The sequence below is a fragment of the Leopardus geoffroyi genome, chromosome E3 (genome assembly GCF_018350155.1).
Source record: "Leopardus geoffroyi isolate Oge1 chromosome E3, O.geoffroyi_Oge1_pat1.0, whole genome shotgun sequence".
In the NCBI taxonomy this organism is placed as follows: Eukaryota; Metazoa; Chordata; class Mammalia; order Carnivora; family Felidae; genus Leopardus; species Leopardus geoffroyi.
In genome coordinates, this window is record NC_059340.1 from 25,312,646 (window position 1) to 25,332,659 (window position 20,014).

General features: G+C 42.5%; 1 protein-coding gene across 2 annotated transcripts in view; it reads left to right on the forward strand.

Moving 5' to 3' along the window:
- Positions 1 to 16,586, forward strand: part of DNAH3 (dynein axonemal heavy chain 3) — a 169,565-nt gene extending 152,979 nt beyond the window's left edge. The window contains exons 55-62 of one of the 2 annotated variants that reach the window (XM_045460406.1): positions 2,286 to 2,530; positions 4,111 to 4,227; positions 8,323 to 8,477; positions 9,296 to 9,463; positions 11,118 to 11,260; positions 13,596 to 13,800; positions 14,660 to 14,797; positions 16,188 to 16,586. In XM_045460406.1, the coding sequence (XP_045316362.1) occupies positions 2,286 to 2,530; positions 4,111 to 4,227; positions 8,323 to 8,477; positions 9,296 to 9,463; positions 11,118 to 11,260; positions 13,596 to 13,800; positions 14,660 to 14,797; positions 16,188 to 16,541 (1,525 nt within the window). In that variant the 3' untranslated portion in view covers positions 16,542 to 16,586. The remainder of the gene's footprint in view (positions 1 to 2,285; positions 2,531 to 4,110; positions 4,228 to 8,322; positions 8,478 to 9,295; positions 9,464 to 11,117; positions 11,261 to 13,595; positions 13,801 to 14,659; positions 14,798 to 16,187) is intronic. The other variant, XR_006708093.1, reaches the window with a different exon arrangement.
- The last annotated feature ends 3,428 nt before the right edge of the window (positions 16,587 to 20,014 follow it).

A 20,014-nucleotide genomic window follows, 5' to 3' on the forward strand; every position in this document is an offset into this window, starting at 1 on the left:
ACTCGTTTGAATAAGAACCATGGAGCACAGAAAAGGGAAGGGAAAGCTGGGGAGTGCCTAGAGGCCTGACAGTTGCCTGGGATTTTGAAAGATGATAGTTTTGCAGGAAGGACATTCCAGCCGGAAGGGATAGCATCTATAAAAGCAAAGATGCGTATGAAGGAAACACTGAGAAGTTATTCTATGAATATGGGGTATATACTATGAGAAGTTGTTGGGGGATATAATAGGAGATGTGTTCGGGAAAGTAGATTAAATGTCAGTAAATCTGATTTTTAAAATTGTCATGGAAGAAATCTCACCTGTAGTGTAGGCACCAATGTCCATGCTGTTCTAACCTGTGTTTCTTGGGCTCTGTGGAATTTTAATCAATACTGGAAGGAGCTACCTATTTTTTGTGTGAATTTTAAAGCCTAGCAAAACTGGGCCTCAATTTTTGCGTATACAAAATGATGAGATGAACCAGACAGACTTCAGAGCCCTTTTCAACTCAAATGTTCTCTTATTCCAGGCAAGAGGTCAGCGAACTACAGGCTGTAGTTCAAATACAGCCTGCTACCTGATTTGTATGGCCTATATGCTAAGAAGAGTTTTTACATTTTTAGATGGTTGAAAAAAAATCAAAACAACAATATTTCGTGACACATGAAAATTATATGAAATTTAAATTTCAGTGTCCATAAATAAAGTTTTATTGAAATAGAGCCATGCTCATTCACATCCTGTCTATTGTGACTGCTTTCACAATATAAGTAGTTCTAACCGAAACCATATGGCCTGCAGAGCCTAAAAATTTACTCTTTGACCTTTTACAGGAAAGGTTTGCCAACTCCTGTTTTAGGCTACAAAGTTTGCTGGTTATTTTTTCTTTCTTTCTTTCTTTCTTTCTTTCTTTCTTTCTTTCTTTCTTTCTTTCTTTCTTTCTTCCTTCCTTCCTTCCTTCCTTCCTTCCTTCCTTCCTTCCTTCCTTTCTTTCTTTTTAATGTTTATTTTTGAGAAAGAGAGCGAGCACGCGCGAGAGCGCGCGCACAAGTGGGGGAGGGGCAGAGAGAGAGGGAGACACAGAATCCAAAGCAGGCTCCGGGCTCTGAGCTATTAGCACAGAGCCCGACCCACGGCTTGAACTCACAAGCCATGAGATCATGACCTCAGCAAAAGTCAGATGCTTAACTCAGGTGCCCCTGGTTATTTTCATTTTAGTCATGTTTGCCTGAAAATAGGAAAGTGTTTGGTGTTTATTTACAAAGCCAGATTAGGCAATGGTTTATTATATACATGTAAGACTCCCATAAAATCCATAGAAGAGTTTAAAGGAATCCAATTAGTTTCAAGAATTCTGTTTGGTTTTGGATGGTGGCTTGAGTAAGCACTATCAATGATACAATGAACATTGAACAAAAAATTATTTATGCTGATATTATGGTCTTCTGTAATATGATCCTAACACAAAAGTTATTACCCCAAGTGCCTATAGGAGCCAGGAATAACATATATGAATGAAGAGGACTTGGCCACAGGAGATATTCTAGTTCCCACAGTACAGTGGCAGTCATCATGGGCAGTCAGCCTCAGTGTTGGACATCAACGGAGAGTGGTGGGGACTGCAGTGAACTAGAGGCCCATGCATGACCTTTAGAGAAGAGCAGTGACTACCTAATACCAAGTGACTGTTGCCATGCAGGAATGCAGGCCCCTTGTGTTCAGATTTTCTCATTATTTTAAAGGGAAGATGGGAATCTAGAATTTTAAAAGAAAGTCCCAGTTTTTTTAAAAGTTGGCAGCTACTTCAAACTATATTGTAGCCTTGTGTTGGTTTGCATGGTATGAGCTAAATATCACCTAACTGCAGCCTGAAGTAGGACCTCAATCTACCTGTTTATGGCCTCTTCCCTTCCCTCCTGGCAACTCCTGGGGTGCCAGGTATCGTACTGACCTAGTAGATTCTCAGGTAGTCTTGCAGGGGAGGAATATGGTGTGGTGTCTAAGATGGCCTTTGGAGTCAAGGAGCCCTGAGTTCACATCCCATTTCAGTTGCTTCTAAGTGGTGTGTCCTTGAAAAATCCAGTTGCCCTCTGCATGCCTCCGTTTCCTCCCTGGTATAAGGGAATAGCTAATCCCTTCACATAGGGTGGCTGAGAGGGTCAAGGAAGGGACATACATTAAATTCTTATCATGGGGTTTGGCATCCAGTAGTGCTTAATAAATGGTAGCTATTATTTTTTGTTATCGCTTTTTAATATAACTTACTGCATTGCTCTAAATAGTTAGATCTGTTGTTCTTCCAGACTCTGGTTAACCAGCTATCCATCAGAGAAATTTCCAGTCAGCATTCTCCAAAATGGGATCAAAATGACCAACGAGCCCCCCAAAGGGCTGCGGGCCAACCTTTTGCGCTCCTATCTCAATGACCCCATCTCGGACCCCGTGTTTTTCCAAAGCTGTACAAAGGCAGTCATATGGCAGAAGCTGTTGTTCGGGCTATGTTTCTTCCACGCCATTGTTCAAGAAAGGAGAAACTTTGGACCCTTAGGTAAGCGATGACAGTGTACCTGGGCTGCTGGGGCACAGATCACAGACAAATGCAGGTATGTGTTCAAGTTTATACTCCGATAAGGTTGCCAGTAAAATGCTGTATAAGTATATTCCATGTAATATTTGGGACATACTTAGACTAAACATGATTTGTTTAAGTGAAATTAAAATTTCACTGACTGTCCTGTATTTTTATTTGATAAATTTGACAACCCTATAATTAGGTCACTATCAATGTCAAGAAAAGAGATGTTGCTCCAAAATTAGAGGTCTCCTAATTATTGAAGTAATATGTTAATGAAAAAATTGTAAGCCCTTCCCTTTGGTGAGTATTTGCCTATCTTAGGTACAATGGCCATTTTCCAGGGAGTTGTCACCAGGTAATTTATGAAATTTTGAGTAGTTCTCTAAACATGTGCATAACAATGAAGGAAGTACAACTGGGACATTTGCCTGTGCTTCTTCTTGAAAAACTAAAAATAAATTTCATTATTAACATATCCTGTCCATGGCCTAACTTACTACTTTATCTTAACTTAATGCTCTTGTTAGAGCAGAACATCCAACTGCTAAATACAGATTCCATATCCACATGGTTTAAAGATTGGGCTACCTCTGATTTTGTTCAACAGCCTTGAAATGGCCCAAGGCGATGCATTTTCAGCTGTTCTTTTGGCTTAAATGTGGAGGCAAACTGTCCTCTTGGCGATTCTCTCTGAGCATCTTCTTCCTTTCCTTCTCCCACCACCCACAGCCCCTGTTAGCTTCCCAGACCATCTGACCATTCCACTGAGGGGTACAGGGATGACACAGCCTGGGCTGGACACTCCCACCACATCTGTGTTTCATATACCATATTCTCCCACCACTATTCTCCCACCCATGCCAGATCTCCAAAAATCCACGTAAGAATTTGGCTTGGAGCCAACAGACCAGTTGTGTTTTTTTTGCCAGAACACGAATTTTTTATTTTGCTAAATTTTTATTTGAATGTAAATGTGCAGGAGGAAATTAAATGTCCCTGCTGAGCACACATCCCACTGAACTCTGCTGTCTTACACTGTGCCCACTTCACATATTTATGTCACTTTTCCAGCCCCTCTGGGCATTTATCATTATACCCTTGAAAATACCCTTGATAGTTTCTTCAAGGCTGGCCATCCCATTTTTCCCATGAGCCTGAGGAGGGGAATTCTCCAAGCTGATTTAGTTCTGTTGCCTAATCATAAGATATTGCTCTCTAGCTATGCTTTAGTGTTATTTTTGGAACCCTGTGCATTACCACAGTATTCCAGCCAGGGTGAATTATTCTCATTCCACAAATCCCAGCATATTAAGATCTACCTTAACAAATGGGGAGATCCATAAGAAAATTGATTTTAGAATGGATGTTTTCTCAGGCAGAATAGCTCCCACATTGGCAGTAAATGTCAGGGCTAATAGTTGGCCTGGTACTTGATATTCATGGGGCTGAAAGAGGCTGCTGCTCCACATGATGCTTAACTCTACAGCTCAATGTCTGAGTGGAATTATGAGCTCTTGGCACTGAAGTCTCTAATTCTTCTATGCTTTGTGCAGGCTGGAATATTCCTTATGAATTCAATGAATCTGACCTGCGGATTAGTATGCGGCAGATCCAGATGTTTCTGAACGACTACAAGGAGGTGCCATTTGATGCTCTGACTTACCTGACAGGTATTTCTGGGAGGAAGCTTTGCAGTTATAAATGTCCAGTATCCTACTCCACCCCTCTGCTCTTCTGGTTCCACCTCCATTCATTTATTTACTCAATCATTCTTTCAACAAACATTGAGCTCTTACTAATGCTGGTCACCATGACAGATATTATAAAAAACGAAGATACAATTCCTACCTTCAAGTGGCTCACAGTCCACAAAGGAAAAAATATATATAAAGAAATAAATGACAATACAGTCATAAATTCAACAAGGGAAACATTTATAAAGTCGAAAGGCAACGCAGTGATTAAATCTCAGGGATGGGGTAGGGGGTGATCATGGAATACTTCCTGAAGGCATAAAGGATGGGTTTTGAGGGATGAATAGGAGTTTTACAAGTGGAAGAAGAAAGCAGGGTAGGCAGTGGGAAAAAAGAAGGAGAGCGTTCCTAGCACAGGTATCCTAAAGTGAAAACATCACTTGCTGCTTTATATTAAAGCAGTCTACAGTGACCTTTTATTAGTCACTCAGATATTTACAAGTACATGATATAGAAGAATGTAAATGGATAGAACTTGGTTGCTTCCCTCATGGAACACATCATGTAGGCCCAGAGATAGGAGATAAAATATAGATGGGTAAAGCGAGTGGAATACCATGGCGGAAGGTCAAAATGAAGCACAGTTGGAAAACCTTGGTGTCTTCAATATTACGGGGGCACCTGGGTGGCTCAGTCAGTTAAGCGTCGGACTTCAGCTCAGGTTACGATCTCGCGGTTTGTGAGTTCGAGCCCCTCGTCGGGCTTTGTGCTAACAGCTCAGACCTGGGGCCTGCTTCAGATTCTGTGTCTCCCTTTCTCTCTGCCCCTCCCCCACTCATGCTCTGTCTCTGTCTCAGAAATAAAAACATTAAAAAAAAATTTTTTTTTTAAAGATTACATACAAGTTCCTTCCTCAGCTCCATATGTTAAGGAGTTTGTGTGGATCCTTTCCCCGATTGTGTGGCAGATGCTCCATATATACACAATCATCACCTTGAGTCTTCACAGTAACCTTATGAGCTTCATGTTAGTGACCCCATTTTAGAGTCAATGAGACTGAGGCCTTAGAGCAGTGGTTCTCAACAAAGGGCAGTTTTGTCCCCCAGGGGACATTTGGCAATGTCTGGAGACATTTTTGCTTGCCACCACTAAATAGAGATGCTACTGGGTAGAGGCCAGGGATGCTGCTGAACACCCCACAATGCATAGAACAGCCCTCACCACACAGAACTATCCAGTACAACCTGTTAATACTGCTAAGATTGAGAAATCGTACTTCAGAGTGATTAAGTTCGGTTGTAAAAGGTCACGTAGACCTTACTTAACGCAGTACACTGTCCCCTAAAATGAAACCCCAAGTGATATGCACAACATAAGCTCAGTGGATATTAGTTTGGTGAAAGAACTTCTCTAAAGAAGTGAGTCATTTTCCTCTCATTTCAGGTCACGCAGAAGCATATGCCAGGGCTGTTCTTCAGAATGCAGAATGAGTGCATACTTGCCCTAGGATAAGGTCTTAGTATGAGACTGCCTGGAGCCCATAAAGCAACCTTCCCTGACCGTGTCAGCCCACTGGAGGAGACTCACTTCCCACCTAGGCCAGTCAGCATAGGCTAATTAGGCCAGGAGAATCAACAGCCCCCACATCTCAAGGGTGTAAGACATCTAAGATCCATTTCTCAGCCACTCTACATGTCTGGGGTGAAATGGCAGGGGTCTGTGCTCATTGTGATTATCTATCTACCAGCTGGCAGAAGCTCCACCCACTTTTGATGCCATGTCTCAGCACATACTTGTGTGGTCACTGCCACAGGAATAGCACTGAAGGGCTCATGCCAGGAATTAAATGCACAAGAAGTTGTCTCCCATACCTGGCCCCCACAAGGGACCCAGAGAAGTGTAACTTGCCTATGTGCCTGGAAGGAAAGAAAATCCAGATGTGGATGATCATTAGAACTCTGTGCTGACACTAACCAAAGAGACGGTCTTGTTTGAACAATGGTTATCACATTCAATGGGCCGAAGTCAATGCATTATTCATCTGGTACCCCCAGCCCTTTGGCAGGGAGAGTAGAGACCTTAGAGGAGACAAAAGCAAGGGGTGTCTGGGTGGCTCAGTCGGTTAAGCTTCTGACTTCATCTCAGGTCATGATCTCACGGTGCATGAGTTCAGGCCCCACATTGTGCTCTTTGCTATCAGCACAGAGCCCACTTTGGCTCCTGTGTCCCCTGTTCCCTCTCTGCCCCACCCCTACTCTCTGCCCCTCCCCCACTCGAGCGTGTGCTTTCTTTCCACCCCCCCCCCTCAAAAATAAATAAACAGTAGGGGTGCCTGGGTGGCTCACTCGGTTAAGTGTCCAACTTCATCTCAGGTCATGATCTCACAGTTGGTGGGCTCAAGCCCTGCATCGGGCTCTGTGCTGATGGCTCAGAGCCTGGAGCCTGCTTCAGATTCTGTGTCTCCCTCTCTCTCTGCCCCCCCCCCTGCTCATGCTCTCTCTCTCTCTCTCTCAAAAATAAATAAACATTAAAAAAAATTTAAAAAATATTTGGGCTCCTTTAAAAAAATTAAAAAATTAAAAATAAATATTAAAAAAAGACAAAAGTACATCCTGGCTCCCATAGGAACTTGTGCTCTTGATACCAGAATAGACCTATAAGTAGCTATAAAGAAATCCACCTTCCTTCACAAACATAAAACCCAAAGCCTGCAAGGGTATCCCCTGGAGGAAAATTTGCTGATAAGGGTGTGGTGGCAGGACCTTGCACTATGACTCTGTGCCTGAGATTTACCTTTACTTGGGTTCACTTTTGGGTGCCCTCGAGCTCTGCCATGCTGACTTCAGTGAGGGAAAACCACTGCGCCTTTGATGTTATATTTTTAATTGTTATATTTAATATAGTGCTATCAAAAGCTTGTTTATAGCTGAGACCAACCGTAATGTTCAAACTGAACTTTGCTAAACCCCTGGAAAAGTCCATAGAGAGAGCCTCAGAAATCTAGATGGTCTGGCTTAAGGTAAAACAGCATCTGCAGGGCTCAAATTACTCAAAAAGTAAATAGACCCTTACTCTGCCCTTAATGAGCCACCCATATCCTCCTACTTCACATTTAGACCCCTCCAACACCAAGAGAAGCTGAGGCCTCCTGCCCCCATCTTAGGTCATACCTCCTGTTTCTTGTCTGTAGACCTGTGTCTTCCTGGAATGGTTGGAATTGGAAACGAGCCTGCATATGTGTGTCCACACACGCATATACACACAGATGTGTTTCCTCCTTGAAGACTAGTGTGTTGTCCATTAACTACCAAATACCAGGTGGCACCCACATACTATGGAATCTGGACCAGCTAGAAAATGCGTCATGGGCTTGGCGAGATGGATTTGATGTGGCTTCCAAAGAATTACCTAATTATTTTTGTAGAAATCTGAGTGTAGAAACCTGAGTCTCAGAGAATGATATTAATGATGGGGGTGGAGTATCCCAAAGCAGTATGTATGGGATAATCACAATTTTCAAAAATATATTTATTTGTAATAGCTGTAATAAATTGAATACTTTCTGTGTGCTATATATTGTGCTAAATGTTTTATAAGCATTATTAACCACAACCTTGTAAGATGGGTACTGCAATTATCTCTGCTTCTCAACAGATGAGAAACTGCTGGGGTTGGAACCCAGGACTGTCTTATGCCAAAGTGCTTGCCCTGAACCACCTTTATGTAATGCCTTTCATGTGTGTACACACACACACACACACACACACAACCACACACATGAAGAAGATGCCTAAATGTTCACAGTTACCTTTGATGGAATTATTGGTGATTGTATTGGTTTTTTCTTTCAGTTTATTTTTACTTCCTAATTTCTAATGTGGTGAATAAGTACTACTTTTGTGGCAAACATAATACCAAAAAGGCCTGATCTCATCCCAATGTGAGCATTGGTTTCAGCAACCCTGCATCTAAGCAGAGTTTCTTGGCCAGAAGAATCCTCTGTTTTAGGTTAATGACCAAGTTCATTATGACCTTCCTTGAGCTCAACTTCTTCCTGTTGGTTGTCCACAGGGGAATGTAATTACGGGGGCAGAGTGACTGATGACAAAGACAGGCGTCTCCTGCTATCCCTTCTGTCCACGTTCTACTGTAAGGAAATTGAGCAGGACCATTACTCCCTCGCTCCTGGAGACACTTACTACATTCCTCCTCATGGCTCCTACCAGGTGAGGGGCTTGGCAGTCTCCATGTGGCTAGGGGCTGCGGCGTAGCCAAGGAGAGCCAGGGGTAGCTTTGGGCTTCCTGACTTGGGACCATAAGTTATTTCCAATATTCCAAAAAGCCTTTAAGAGAGACATTATTATTATTGAATGAAAACTGGGTATTTGATAGACAAGATCTTTTCAAAATGTGGGGCCCATCTTGGGAAGTTAAGGGGAAGGATGGTTAAAATGAAGCCTTGGTAGTAACCTGGTTGCAAATTGCTACTTGAAAACAAAGGTTCAGAAAGTGGCTAAAGGGGAAGGACAGAAAAACTGGATGGGAGAATGAGAACAGGAAGAAGAAAACAGGAAATCTGTAAGAGCTTTAAGAGGGATTTCTTTTATTAAACACCTGTTATATGCCAAGGCCTATTACTTTGTAACTTCACTTATCTTCCCATTTACAGATAAGGAAACTGGGGGTCAAGGTTACACAGTTAGTTTTCAGTAGAGCTGGATCCAAACCCAGTTCAGTCTGACTGTAAAGCCAGAACTGCAGGGGGAGCAGGGAGAAGCTAGGGGTGGGAGGGGAGATACTCAGTCCTTCTGCCTTCATACTCACTCCCTAGAAGACTGTATGAGGAACAGCTTGGGGTGTGTTCACCGTGTGTGTGTGTGTGTGTGTGGTTGGTTGGTTGGTTGGTGTGTGGGGTGGTGGGCAGATGTGGCCTGTGCTACCAATCCAATGTGATTCTTGCTTGGGTTGGGTACAGCTAAGCCCTGAGTGATCTCTGGGACCCCAGAGGACCTGGGTTTGTGTCAACTGAACATTTCCTTTCCAGTCCTATATCGAGTATCTTAGGAACCTACCCATCACAACCCACCCAGAAGTCTTTGGCCTCCATGAGAATGCTGACATCACCAAGGACAACCAGGAAACCAACCAGCTGTTTCAAGGAGTGCTGCTGACCCTCCCTAGGCAGTCAGGAGGGAGTGGCAAGTCCCCTCAGGTAATTGGGCTTTGGGTGGGAGACGTAATTCCATTCACAGACAGTTGTCCGTCTGGTGGTCATGCAGGATTGTGGGTGATAACCTAGAAGGCCGACGATCGGAGGCTTGGCAGACTCCGTGGGGCATGGGTGCTCTGGTCTTCCTGCTGAGAGTCCTTAAATACAGAGCTGGAAGAGCAGCAGTGTTTCTGGATTGTCAGCTGCTCCTATATAACCCTCAGGAGTCATTGCTCTACCCATATGTCATCTATACTACATTTACATAATATTTAAAACAAAATCTCTTAAAAACATTTCTTTTAAACACTGCATATCATGCGACTCTTGTGATCTGGGGGTCATGGGTTAAAGCCTTACATTGGGTGTAGAGATTACTTAAAAAATAAAATATTTAAAAAAGCTCTGCACATCAGTACCATAAATGGAAACTCAATGTCACTTCCATAAAGTCACAACAGCCACAAAAAGAAAATGAAAACTAAACGGTTATTAGGTTCTTCACAGATTATGTTGCTGAGGCCCTGCTGACTGCTTGTGAAAAGAGGAGGATCAGCCAGTGTTACAGAGCGTTTAGTTAGCACTGATCTGAGACTTTGTCCTTGAGAAGAATGAAAAGAGAAAGGCAGCTGAAACTTGGAAAGAGAATGACTTTATCACCATGTGATTCAACATGATGTGTTCCATGTCCCGGAAACACCTAGAAACAGCTTGGGTGCCTCTTGCAGTCCATGCTTTATGAGGCACAGACCTGGTCCACCATCCTCAGTCTACAGATGGGGGTGAAATAGCCCAGTGGGAGGAAGAGACCTGCTTCAAAGCATTCATCAACTCAGAGGCAGAGCCAGATCCAGGACTGCCATCTCCTGACTCCACCACACCCTCTTCTTTCCTATCCTTCCCTTCCCTTCTCCATCTTCTGAGCTACTCCATGTTCAAGCCCTCTCAGCTGTGGGTTTCTCTTGATTTGGCTCATAGTGCCATAAATGATAATAGGTATAAAGATAGAGCAGCCTGCTTGGTTTCAGTTTAGGGATGGAAATTCCCCTCACTGCAAGAAGAGGGAAGGAAGTGTGTGTTCCAAGCCTTTCAGATCCACAGGATGGCAGAGCTGTGTGTCTCTCCCACACCCAGGTCCTACTCCTTGCTCCTCTAGGCCTGTCCCCTCCCCTACTTGGCCAACCCCATTGCCCTGGGCTATTCTTGCTCGATGCTGAGGAATGGCTTACCGCTTTCCCAGGTGTCCTATACGGTCACTGGCACTGAGCAAGAGTCCCATCTGTACCATGAGCTGGTTATGAGGGGCTGGCTGAGAGAGCTGTGGGAGATGCTCTCCTAGGAGGAGTTTGGCTGGGTTCAGCACTGCCTGAGGCTACCTATCCAGCCGTCAGAACCTTGCTTCAGGTGTAAGAATAGGGCTCTTATTGCTTAGGTTTTTTTACCTTCTGGGCCAAGAGGTGATGCCTTCAAGAAGACTGGTAGAGAGGTAAGTGACCTCCTTTCCCCTAGGCAGAATTGGCTTTTGTAGGAGAGTTCCCAGGAGGGTCCTGTAGGCTGTGATTAAAAAGACCAATGCTCACTGCTTCAGGTTTACCCAGACAAAGCCACAGTGCACAGGCCTTGTTTCTCATTCACCTCTCTACGTCTGTACTTTAAGGAAGTCATTGAGGAGCTGGCTCAGGACATACTCTCCAAGCTTCCCAAAGACTTTGACCTGGAAGTGGTCGTGAAGTTGTACCCTGTGGTCTATGAGGAATCCATGAACACTGTCCTAAGGCAGGAGCTCATCAGATTCAACAGGTGGGCTGGATGGTCTTACTTGGATCCTTGGAGTGGGAGTGTAGGGGTATGATCTCATGGGCAGTAACTGACATGTGCACTTGATAAGTGGTTTGCCCCACCTATGGGGAGGGCTGTGAATAGGACCATCCTAGCATGTGTTGACCCAAGTTTAACTCAATTTTTCTAGTCATTCTCTTCCACTCATTGATAGTACACCTGTAAAATCAGCTTAAAACCAATACCAAGCAGACTCATAGTAAAAGTAATTATCAGAGCCACTTTTCTTGAGCCCTTAGTGCCAGGTATAGCTCCAAGCACCATGTATGTGTTTGCATTCAAACCATGTAATAGTCTTCTGAAATAGGAACAGTTAGTAATCCCTCTGCCCCCATTTTAAAGGTGAGAAAACAGACCCAGAAGAGTTTATACAACTTGCACAAGGTCATACAGTAATTCAGTGACAGAATGGAGTTTGAACACAGGCTGTCTGATTCCAGAGCCCATACACTTACCCAATATGTGAAATCAGGGCGAATATAGAAAAGGGTGGAGAGAAGTTTATCCCATTGCCCCTACCACACAGGTAGAGAAGGGGTGTGATGGGCTGGCCATGGAGCTAAGGGTCTCTGGCTCTCCGTACTTCTCTAGTTACTACAGCAGAGAACCCAATAGATCATCTTGATTTGACTTCTAAATAAAACTGAAAGGGTTCTCAAAGACCATATATACCAAATGAGAAAACTCATCACTTCTGTCTTCAAGTCAAAGGTTCTCACTGCTCCCAGCTCTCCATCTGTTACTGTCTCCATTTTGCCTCATTGATCATTGCTTAGTTTTAGGGACATCCCTAAACTCTGAAGTACTAAAGAACTGGAAGAATGTCATCTAAGTATTCCTTGCCTTCTCAGTGTTAGGATTAGAGTCAACTCTAAGTCAACAGACAGTTGACCATATGGGGGAACGAAGCAAAGTATAGGGTGTGAGCTAAGGATGCAGCAGCACTGCTGTGAGTCAGATACTTTGCATGATGGGATGTAGTTGTCATTCATCCAGATGCCAAGCCTAATGGCTTTGCTCTTCTGCCATCCATCCTCTCCTAAGGTCACAGGAACTCTTCCTTAGTGGTTGTAGGGGCCTTCACTAGCCTTTACCACTGGTCATTGTAATGGAAGAGAAGAGGGTAACAGCAATCTTATTTTCCAATGACGGTCAGGATTAATCACATTGAGTAATCTACCCCCACATCCTCACCAATCACTTTTTTTTGGCCTGTTCACCATGTGGTATGAGAATATCAAAATGATTAGGTGACAGTTCAGTTTCCAGTTCAGGGGAATCATTACTGTGTCTTCTGAGGCAAATGTTACTTCCTAAAACCTTGAAACTAGCAGAGCACATAGTTAAAAAGAAAAAAAAAGAAAAACTCTTACAAGTAAGTCTTTAGGTGTAATAGCCAAAGGTCTGTGGAATAATCCTTCAGATAGTAACTTTGCCCCTTGACTCCTTAGCCAAGCACATGAACCAAAGTTCTGACCCTTAAATTCCTCTTAATATGAATATTAAGTGATTACACGTCTAGGAATCCCTTTCTTGCATATGATCATTCTCATATCCACTTGGCTGGGATTCCAAAAATTGCTAGAGATGACAAGTTATTTCTGGTGGCATATTCTTTGGCACTCTCAGGTGAATTCCCTCTGGGCTTAGCTAGGCCTCAAAACATAGAGGCCAGAGAGAGAGGCAGGCAATCTTGGCATCTCCCAGGCTGCCTTTTCTCAGGCATGGACCTCATAATCTATGAAAAGAACTTTGGCAATATGGATCAAACCCCTTCAAATTTTATTACCTTTTGACCTAGAAATTCTACCTTTCATAGGAAAATCATTATAAGTTTCCACAAAGATTGATATGGATGGATGTTCCTAGCAATGTTGTTAACAGTGATAACAAACCTAGATATAACATGTTTCAGCAATAGGGAAATGGTTAAATAAAATGAAATACCTTGTAGTCATTAAAAAAGGATGATTTAGGTCTCTATTGAATTGGAAAGATGCTCCCTATACGCTAAGAGAGAAAAACAGATTACAAAAAAGTAATATAGTTAATACCATTAAAAATAATTTATGTTTACATATAGAAAAATTTGGAAAGATAAACATCAAAGTTATCTTTAGGTGGTGAGATACCAGGTGATTTCATTTTTTTCTCATCTTTATAATTTTTCCATCATGAATGTATATTACTTGTCTGACCTTTCAAAGAGGGGAAAAGTGAAAGGAGACCTGAGTCAGGGTATTTGGGTAGGGTAAAGCTGGAGAAGCTGGCTGAGCCAGCTCCTTTGTTCTTGCAGGCTGACCAAGGTCGTTCGCAGAAGCCTCATTGATCTTGGCCGAGCCATCAAAGGACAGGTCCTGATGTCCTCAGAGCTGGAGGATGTCTTCAGTAGCGTGATCGTGGGTAAAGTGCCAGCCATGTGGATGGCCAAGTCCTACCCATCCCTAAAGCCCCTGGGGGGCTATGTGGCTGACCTGCTGGCCCGCCTGGCCTTCTTCCAGGTACCTGGGAGTCAGGGCAGCTGGGCACCTGGCACACGCATTCAGGTAGAGAGGACATTCTGAAATGGATTGAGCACCTACTGGAAACAGTCTTGCCAGAATTGAGGGCAGGAGTCGGAACTAGAATAAATGTCACAAACTAGTGGCTCAAGGGCCAGATTTGACTAATAGATATATTTGGTTTGGCTGCCTGGTAATTAAAAAAAATTTTTTTTAAGTTTATTTATTTATTTTGAGAGAGAGAGTGTGCATGTGTGAGCGTGTGCAGGGAAGGGGCAGAGAGAGAGAGGGGGAGAGAGAATCTCAAGCAGACTCCATGCTCAGTGCAGAGCCTGATGCAGGGCTTGTTCCCATGACTGTGAGATCATGACATGAGCTGAAATCAGGAGTCAGATGCTTAACTGGCTGAGCCACCCAGGTGCCCCTAATTTAAAATTTTTTGAGATAGCATGTAAACATTGAATTATTACACATAACAATCCAGATGTTTGTCCTGCAAAAAAAGGAAGAGCTGAAACAATGAGCCTGCATTCCTGCATGGCAACTATTATGAGATGAGTGGCTGTTGCTCAGTTTAGGCAAGGCACATAGTTTCCACCATTACATTCCCTGCCAGTGTCTATTATACCCCGACACCAGCTTGCACCTGTGCTTTTCTTAAAGTAGAAATATATGTTTGTACCTTCATTTCAAAAGTGGGGGAAAAAAGTGGGAAAATACAAACTAAACTGAGAGGGCTACCTGTTTTGAGAAAAAAGAGAAAAAACATCTTTCTTAACGGAACTCATTTACATTACCTGCCTTTGAACTATCTTTGATGTGCTGTTGATTTTGAATTTTTATTTCTGTGACTCTCCAGGAATGGATTGACCACGGGCCCCCTGTGGTCTTTTGGATCTCTGGATTTTACTTCACACAGTCATTTTTGACCGGTGTTTCTCAGAATTATGCCCGGAAATACACCATCCCCATTGACCACATCGGATTTGAGTTTGAGGTAGACATACTTTGGGTTAGGCCAGCTCAAGGGACCAACCAGAGAAAGCAATGTTGCCTGTTTTTTAATGAGTCCAAACATTTGGATGTGTTAAGGCCCAAATGCTTCTGAGATGGTACAAGTGAAGTATTTAGTATGACTTAAAAATAGCTCCAAAATTTATTCCAGACAGAATCAGAGAATTCCCAAGGCTTTGTTGCTGTGTATACGTAAAGAATATTTCCAGAGAAAAACTCTGCCACCATTATACCAAGAAAAATTAAAGCATGCTTCCCTATTGTTTATTCATCATGGTGGACTCTTCATTTGGAAAGATGTTAATGGTCTTGGGTAGTGCTTTCCTTGGAGTGAAGTCAAAGGAATGACCAATAATCAAGTATCACCTTTGTCCATATATGGAGAGAAAAGAGTAAGATCATCTTGTCCAGAGGTTGCCGACTGGTTGATAGGTCTTAATTTAGTTTATGAATGAACTTGATAATCTTCGAAGGCAACATGAAGCTGAAATTAATGCAATAAGGTAACAAAATAACTGGGATAAATATTGGAAAATAGATAAATACATCTTTTTTGATGTTGAAATGATTGTATACCTAGAAACCCTAAAGACTCTAAAACTACACCTGTCAGAATACTGATAGATAATAGGTATCAGAATACTGATATGGTGATTGGATACCCGGATACTGGTTAAATATACAAAAACCAATAGCCTTTCCTATTCTAGCAATAAGTACTTAGGAGTAAAAATGAGAAAAATATTCTATTCACAACAACAGAAAGAGAATTTGAATGATTTTAAATGGAGCTTGTCTTCTCTGGTCCATCATAATCCCCACCACTCCTTATTCTCCTACACCTGGACCATTTTCTGCACTCACCTTAAGGAATTTGACTTTACTACCTCTGAATTTAAACAGTGGTGTGCTGGAGCTGGCTCATATCAACTCACCAGACCCGGGTGGAGCTGGTTATTACATAGTTTTAATAGCCTGAAACATGTACACAATAGAAATTGACAAAAACTGCAAATCAAGGCTTTATTTCTCCCTGCCAGACAGCTGTTTTACCAGCATGCATCTGAATCTTACCTCTCACTTTATGGATCCAGGTCCCAATTGTGCAAGGTCACTAAGCTAGTTACAGTTAATGTGATCCCCCAGCTCCTACTTTAGTGCATTCTCTATGCCTACCATATAGGAGCACAGCATGCTGACTAGGAATCAGACCTGGTTCATTTGTGAAGGCAGGAGTATTTTCACAGAAGCCACAGTGTCCTGGGAAATGTATATTGGGAAAGGCAGACATTGCAACAGATTTTCTGATCTCTTGATGCTGCCCCATTTAGGGAAATTGCAGGTAATGGAACTTACAGCTCTCTCTCTTCCAGGTAACCACACAAGAAACAGTCATGGAGAGTAACCCAGAAGATGGGGCCTACATAAAAGGACTCTTTTTAGAAGGTGCCCGCTGGGACAGGGAAACAGTGCAGATTGAGGAGTCTTTCCCCAAAATTCTCTATGATCCACTGCCTGTTATTTGGCTGAAACCTGGGGAAAGTGCAATGTTTCCACATCAGAACATTTATGTATGTCCAGTCTACAAAACAAGTGCCCGAAGAGGCATCCTCTCCACCACAGGCCACTCCACCAACTATGTCCTCTCCATTGAACTCCCAACAGACAGGCCCCAGAAGCACTGGATAAACCGAGGGGTAGCCTCTCTGTGCCAGCTGGATAATTGATGGCATCCATCTCAATGCAGAAAATAAAATGCATCTCATTCTCAACCACAACCTAGCTTTCCTTTCATAAGAGACACATGGTATGATGATGATGGCGGCAGTTATATTAATAGAGCACTTGCTACGAGTCAGTATTTCAGAGCAGCCCTATAAAGTAGGTTATTATTATCCTCATTTTATGGCCACAGAAACCATGATACAGAGAAGGTAAGTAAGATCTCCCAAATCAGATAGCTACTAAAATAGTGGAGCCTGGATTTGAACACAGATGATGGGACTCTTCAACCTAGACCTTTAGCCATTTGGCTAAACTCCTTTGTGTTTTATTTCCTGTTGTTTTGCTGTAACTTCCACTGAACTTTCATTGCTTCTTTCCTAGTGCTGTTTCCTAGCACTAACATCACAGCCTCTCAGGTTCAAAAAGGCTTGAGCCACTGTGCTGACAGCTCAGAGCCTGGAGCCTGCTTGCTTCAGATTCTGTGTCTTCCTCTCTTTCTGCCCCTCTCCCACTCTGTCTCTCTCTCTAATAATAATAATAATAATAATAATAATAATAATAAAAACATTAAAAAAAACCCAACTAGTTCAAGGTTTCACAACTCATCAGTGATAGAAATGGAACCCAAATACTTCTCTACTAGCCTGCAACAAATGGGCAGAAATTTCAGGAAGGAGACATGAGAAAACCAGCATTTGTTGCATGCCTACTATGTGCCATGGGTTGTGACCTGGTCCTTTAGATATCTTGTTTTTTCCTATGTGGTGGGTACCATTGTCTCTCCCTCTGGAGATTATGTAACTTGCCTAAGATCATCCAGCTCTTTGACATTGCAGAGCCAAGGTCTGTCTGGCTCTAGAACCCATGCATTTTTCACTGCCACATGCTGCCTCCCTGCCAATGACTTGGCTTTGTTATGATGTAGAATCTTAAATGTGTAGCTCCAACAACCATGTCCAAAAAATTTCTAGTTTATCACTTTCCTGTTTTCCCCCAGAGCCAGCTAAAAGAGAATCCTAAGGAATATAAAAATCAAATTCTTTATATATTACTTCTCGACTCTTTCATTTAGCTCTTTGGCTCTAAGTGACTTCAGGGCATTCCAGTGGTCAGTTCATAGTTGAGCAAAGACATAAGGCTGTTTGAGGGTCTGTTTTTTTTTTTTTTAGAACAGTTTCTGAATGTATTTTTTTTTAAATATATGAAATTTGTTGTCAAATACAGTTTCTGAATGTATTTTTTTTTAATATATGAAATTTATTGTCAAATTGTCAAAGTGCTCATCCCAAAAGATGCCCTCAATACCCATCACCCACCCTATCCTCCCTCCCACCCCCCATCAGCCCTCAGTTTGTTCTCATTTTTTAAGAGTTGTTTGAGGGTCTTAATGTGTCTTTCGGTTTCTCTGCCTCTTCACTAGAAGAAAGGTCCTCAGGGTTTTTTATTTTTTCCTGAATGTGGGAAGCTTCAGAGAACCAAACATACGTACTCTAGAAATCTCTTCATGGAAACATGGAGTTGATAAAATTCTGATTAAGAACCCTAAATTAGGGGTGCCTGGGTGGCTCGGTTGGTTAAGCGTCCAACTTTGGCTCAGGTCATGATCTCACGGTTCATGGGTTCGAGCCCCATGTCAAGCTCTCTGCTGTCTGCTTAGGGCCTGGAGCCTGCTTCGAATTCTGTCTCCCTCTTTCTGCTCCTCTCCCTCTTGTGCTCTGTCTCTCTCTCTCAAAAAACAAACAAACAAACAAACATTAAAAAATTTAAAAAGAACCCTAAATGCTGAGATCAGCAGAATTATCTGAGAGATCTGAGACATTAAGTGCAAAAGGGGAGTTCTCCAAATCTTGCCAGGAGGCAATAAAGAGGAGCAGTCTCTTCCAACTCAAAGCAGGTAGCTTAATAGTTATTTTTTTGAGAAAGACAGTTTTTTAATTTTTACTTTTTCCAATGAGGGAAAGAAAATCAGAATGAAAAGAGAGCTGAAACTGCATTATCATTCCAAGTAAGATTGTTGGTCATGTGAGATGGAAAGATGGTCGGGATCCCAACTGCCTGAATCTTGGACTGGTTAGGCTAAGTTGTATTGTAAGTTTTAAGGCAGTGAGGGGGTTGCTAAGAGAACAATTGGATTTTAATTAGTTGTCTAACTCCCAGATTCAGCAACAAAAAGCTGAAGGAGGCAGGGACTGACTGTTTCATTCCTCAGGGGTCAAGGGACAGAATGTTTCTGTATGATGGATTAAATTTTTGTAATTTAAAAAATTTCCTCCACTTTGAAAAGAAACATTGCCCTAAATTTGAGGTCATTTTCCACCGGGGCCAATGGGGTATTTAATGTTTCCCCCTGGGAAAGAGCTGTATGTTCTTTCAGAAATCCTGGTGAGTTAGAGGCTGGAGTCTTGGGGCAGAGATGGCCAGAGATCAGTTTGGTGAGAAGCTGCCGTTCCTGCCAATAAATAGTGCAGCAGATGATATCAGACAAACATTGTCACCAAGCTAGTCATTTTCTTTAAAAATTTAGCTGTTGGGTAAAGAATTTTCAGTCCTTGTCAGTATTGGAAGAAAATTTCATTGAAAGAGGGGATGTAGGGAAGATAGGTTTGGCCTTTAGAAGAACGAAGATGGAGATTTTATAGTCTTGGAGAGAAAATGGGAGAAATAAAAGCTATTATAAACATTGTTCATATGAAAGTTTTGGTAGCAAATTGGTAATTATGTTACTGTGTAATAGGACATGCACCTTTGCAAAGGAGGCTAGTCATATAAAATTCAGTTAGGTAAGATTCCTGGCACATAGAAGATACTCAGGAGGCTAGCTAGCAATTAGGTCAACTTCCATTTTGGAAGAGGCTGGGTAGGAAGGTTGGTTTCTTCACTCAACAGAGTTAAAGGCAAAAACTGCACAGTCAAAATCACCTTGAGTTACTTAGAAAAGGACGAGGACAGAGATAGGCAAGTCACGTCTCACTTGGTCCAGCAGAGCCAGTTTTTCCACCAATGCGAGAACAGATCACTGTTTCAATGGCTGACCCCCAGATGAAGTACTTGACTTGATTTCACAGGCCCTATGTTGCATGACAAAATGTGTAAACACTAGAACCACCTCTGAACAGGGAGAGGCTTCCACAATGAGACCAGATAGAAGGAGAGTTACTGATGGAACAGCAGATGTCTCCCAGTTGAAGCCAAGCTGGGGTTTATGTGGCAACCATGTTAAATATGCATTTGATATTACTACAGTGATATATTTGTTCTCCACATCATTGCCAAACTCTGCAATACTCACCCTCAGCATTAAAGTGTATGCTTCTGCTCACAGGAGCAGGCTTTGAGATTGAAATATAATGCTTACTTTGAATTAGAGGAGCTGTGTGACAAGAGAATCCTAAATCTAGGTATGGGCTGGAAGCTACCATATGCTACTTTTGAGGGTCTCAGAGCCATTTTGGAAAAGAATACAGAGAGACCAAAA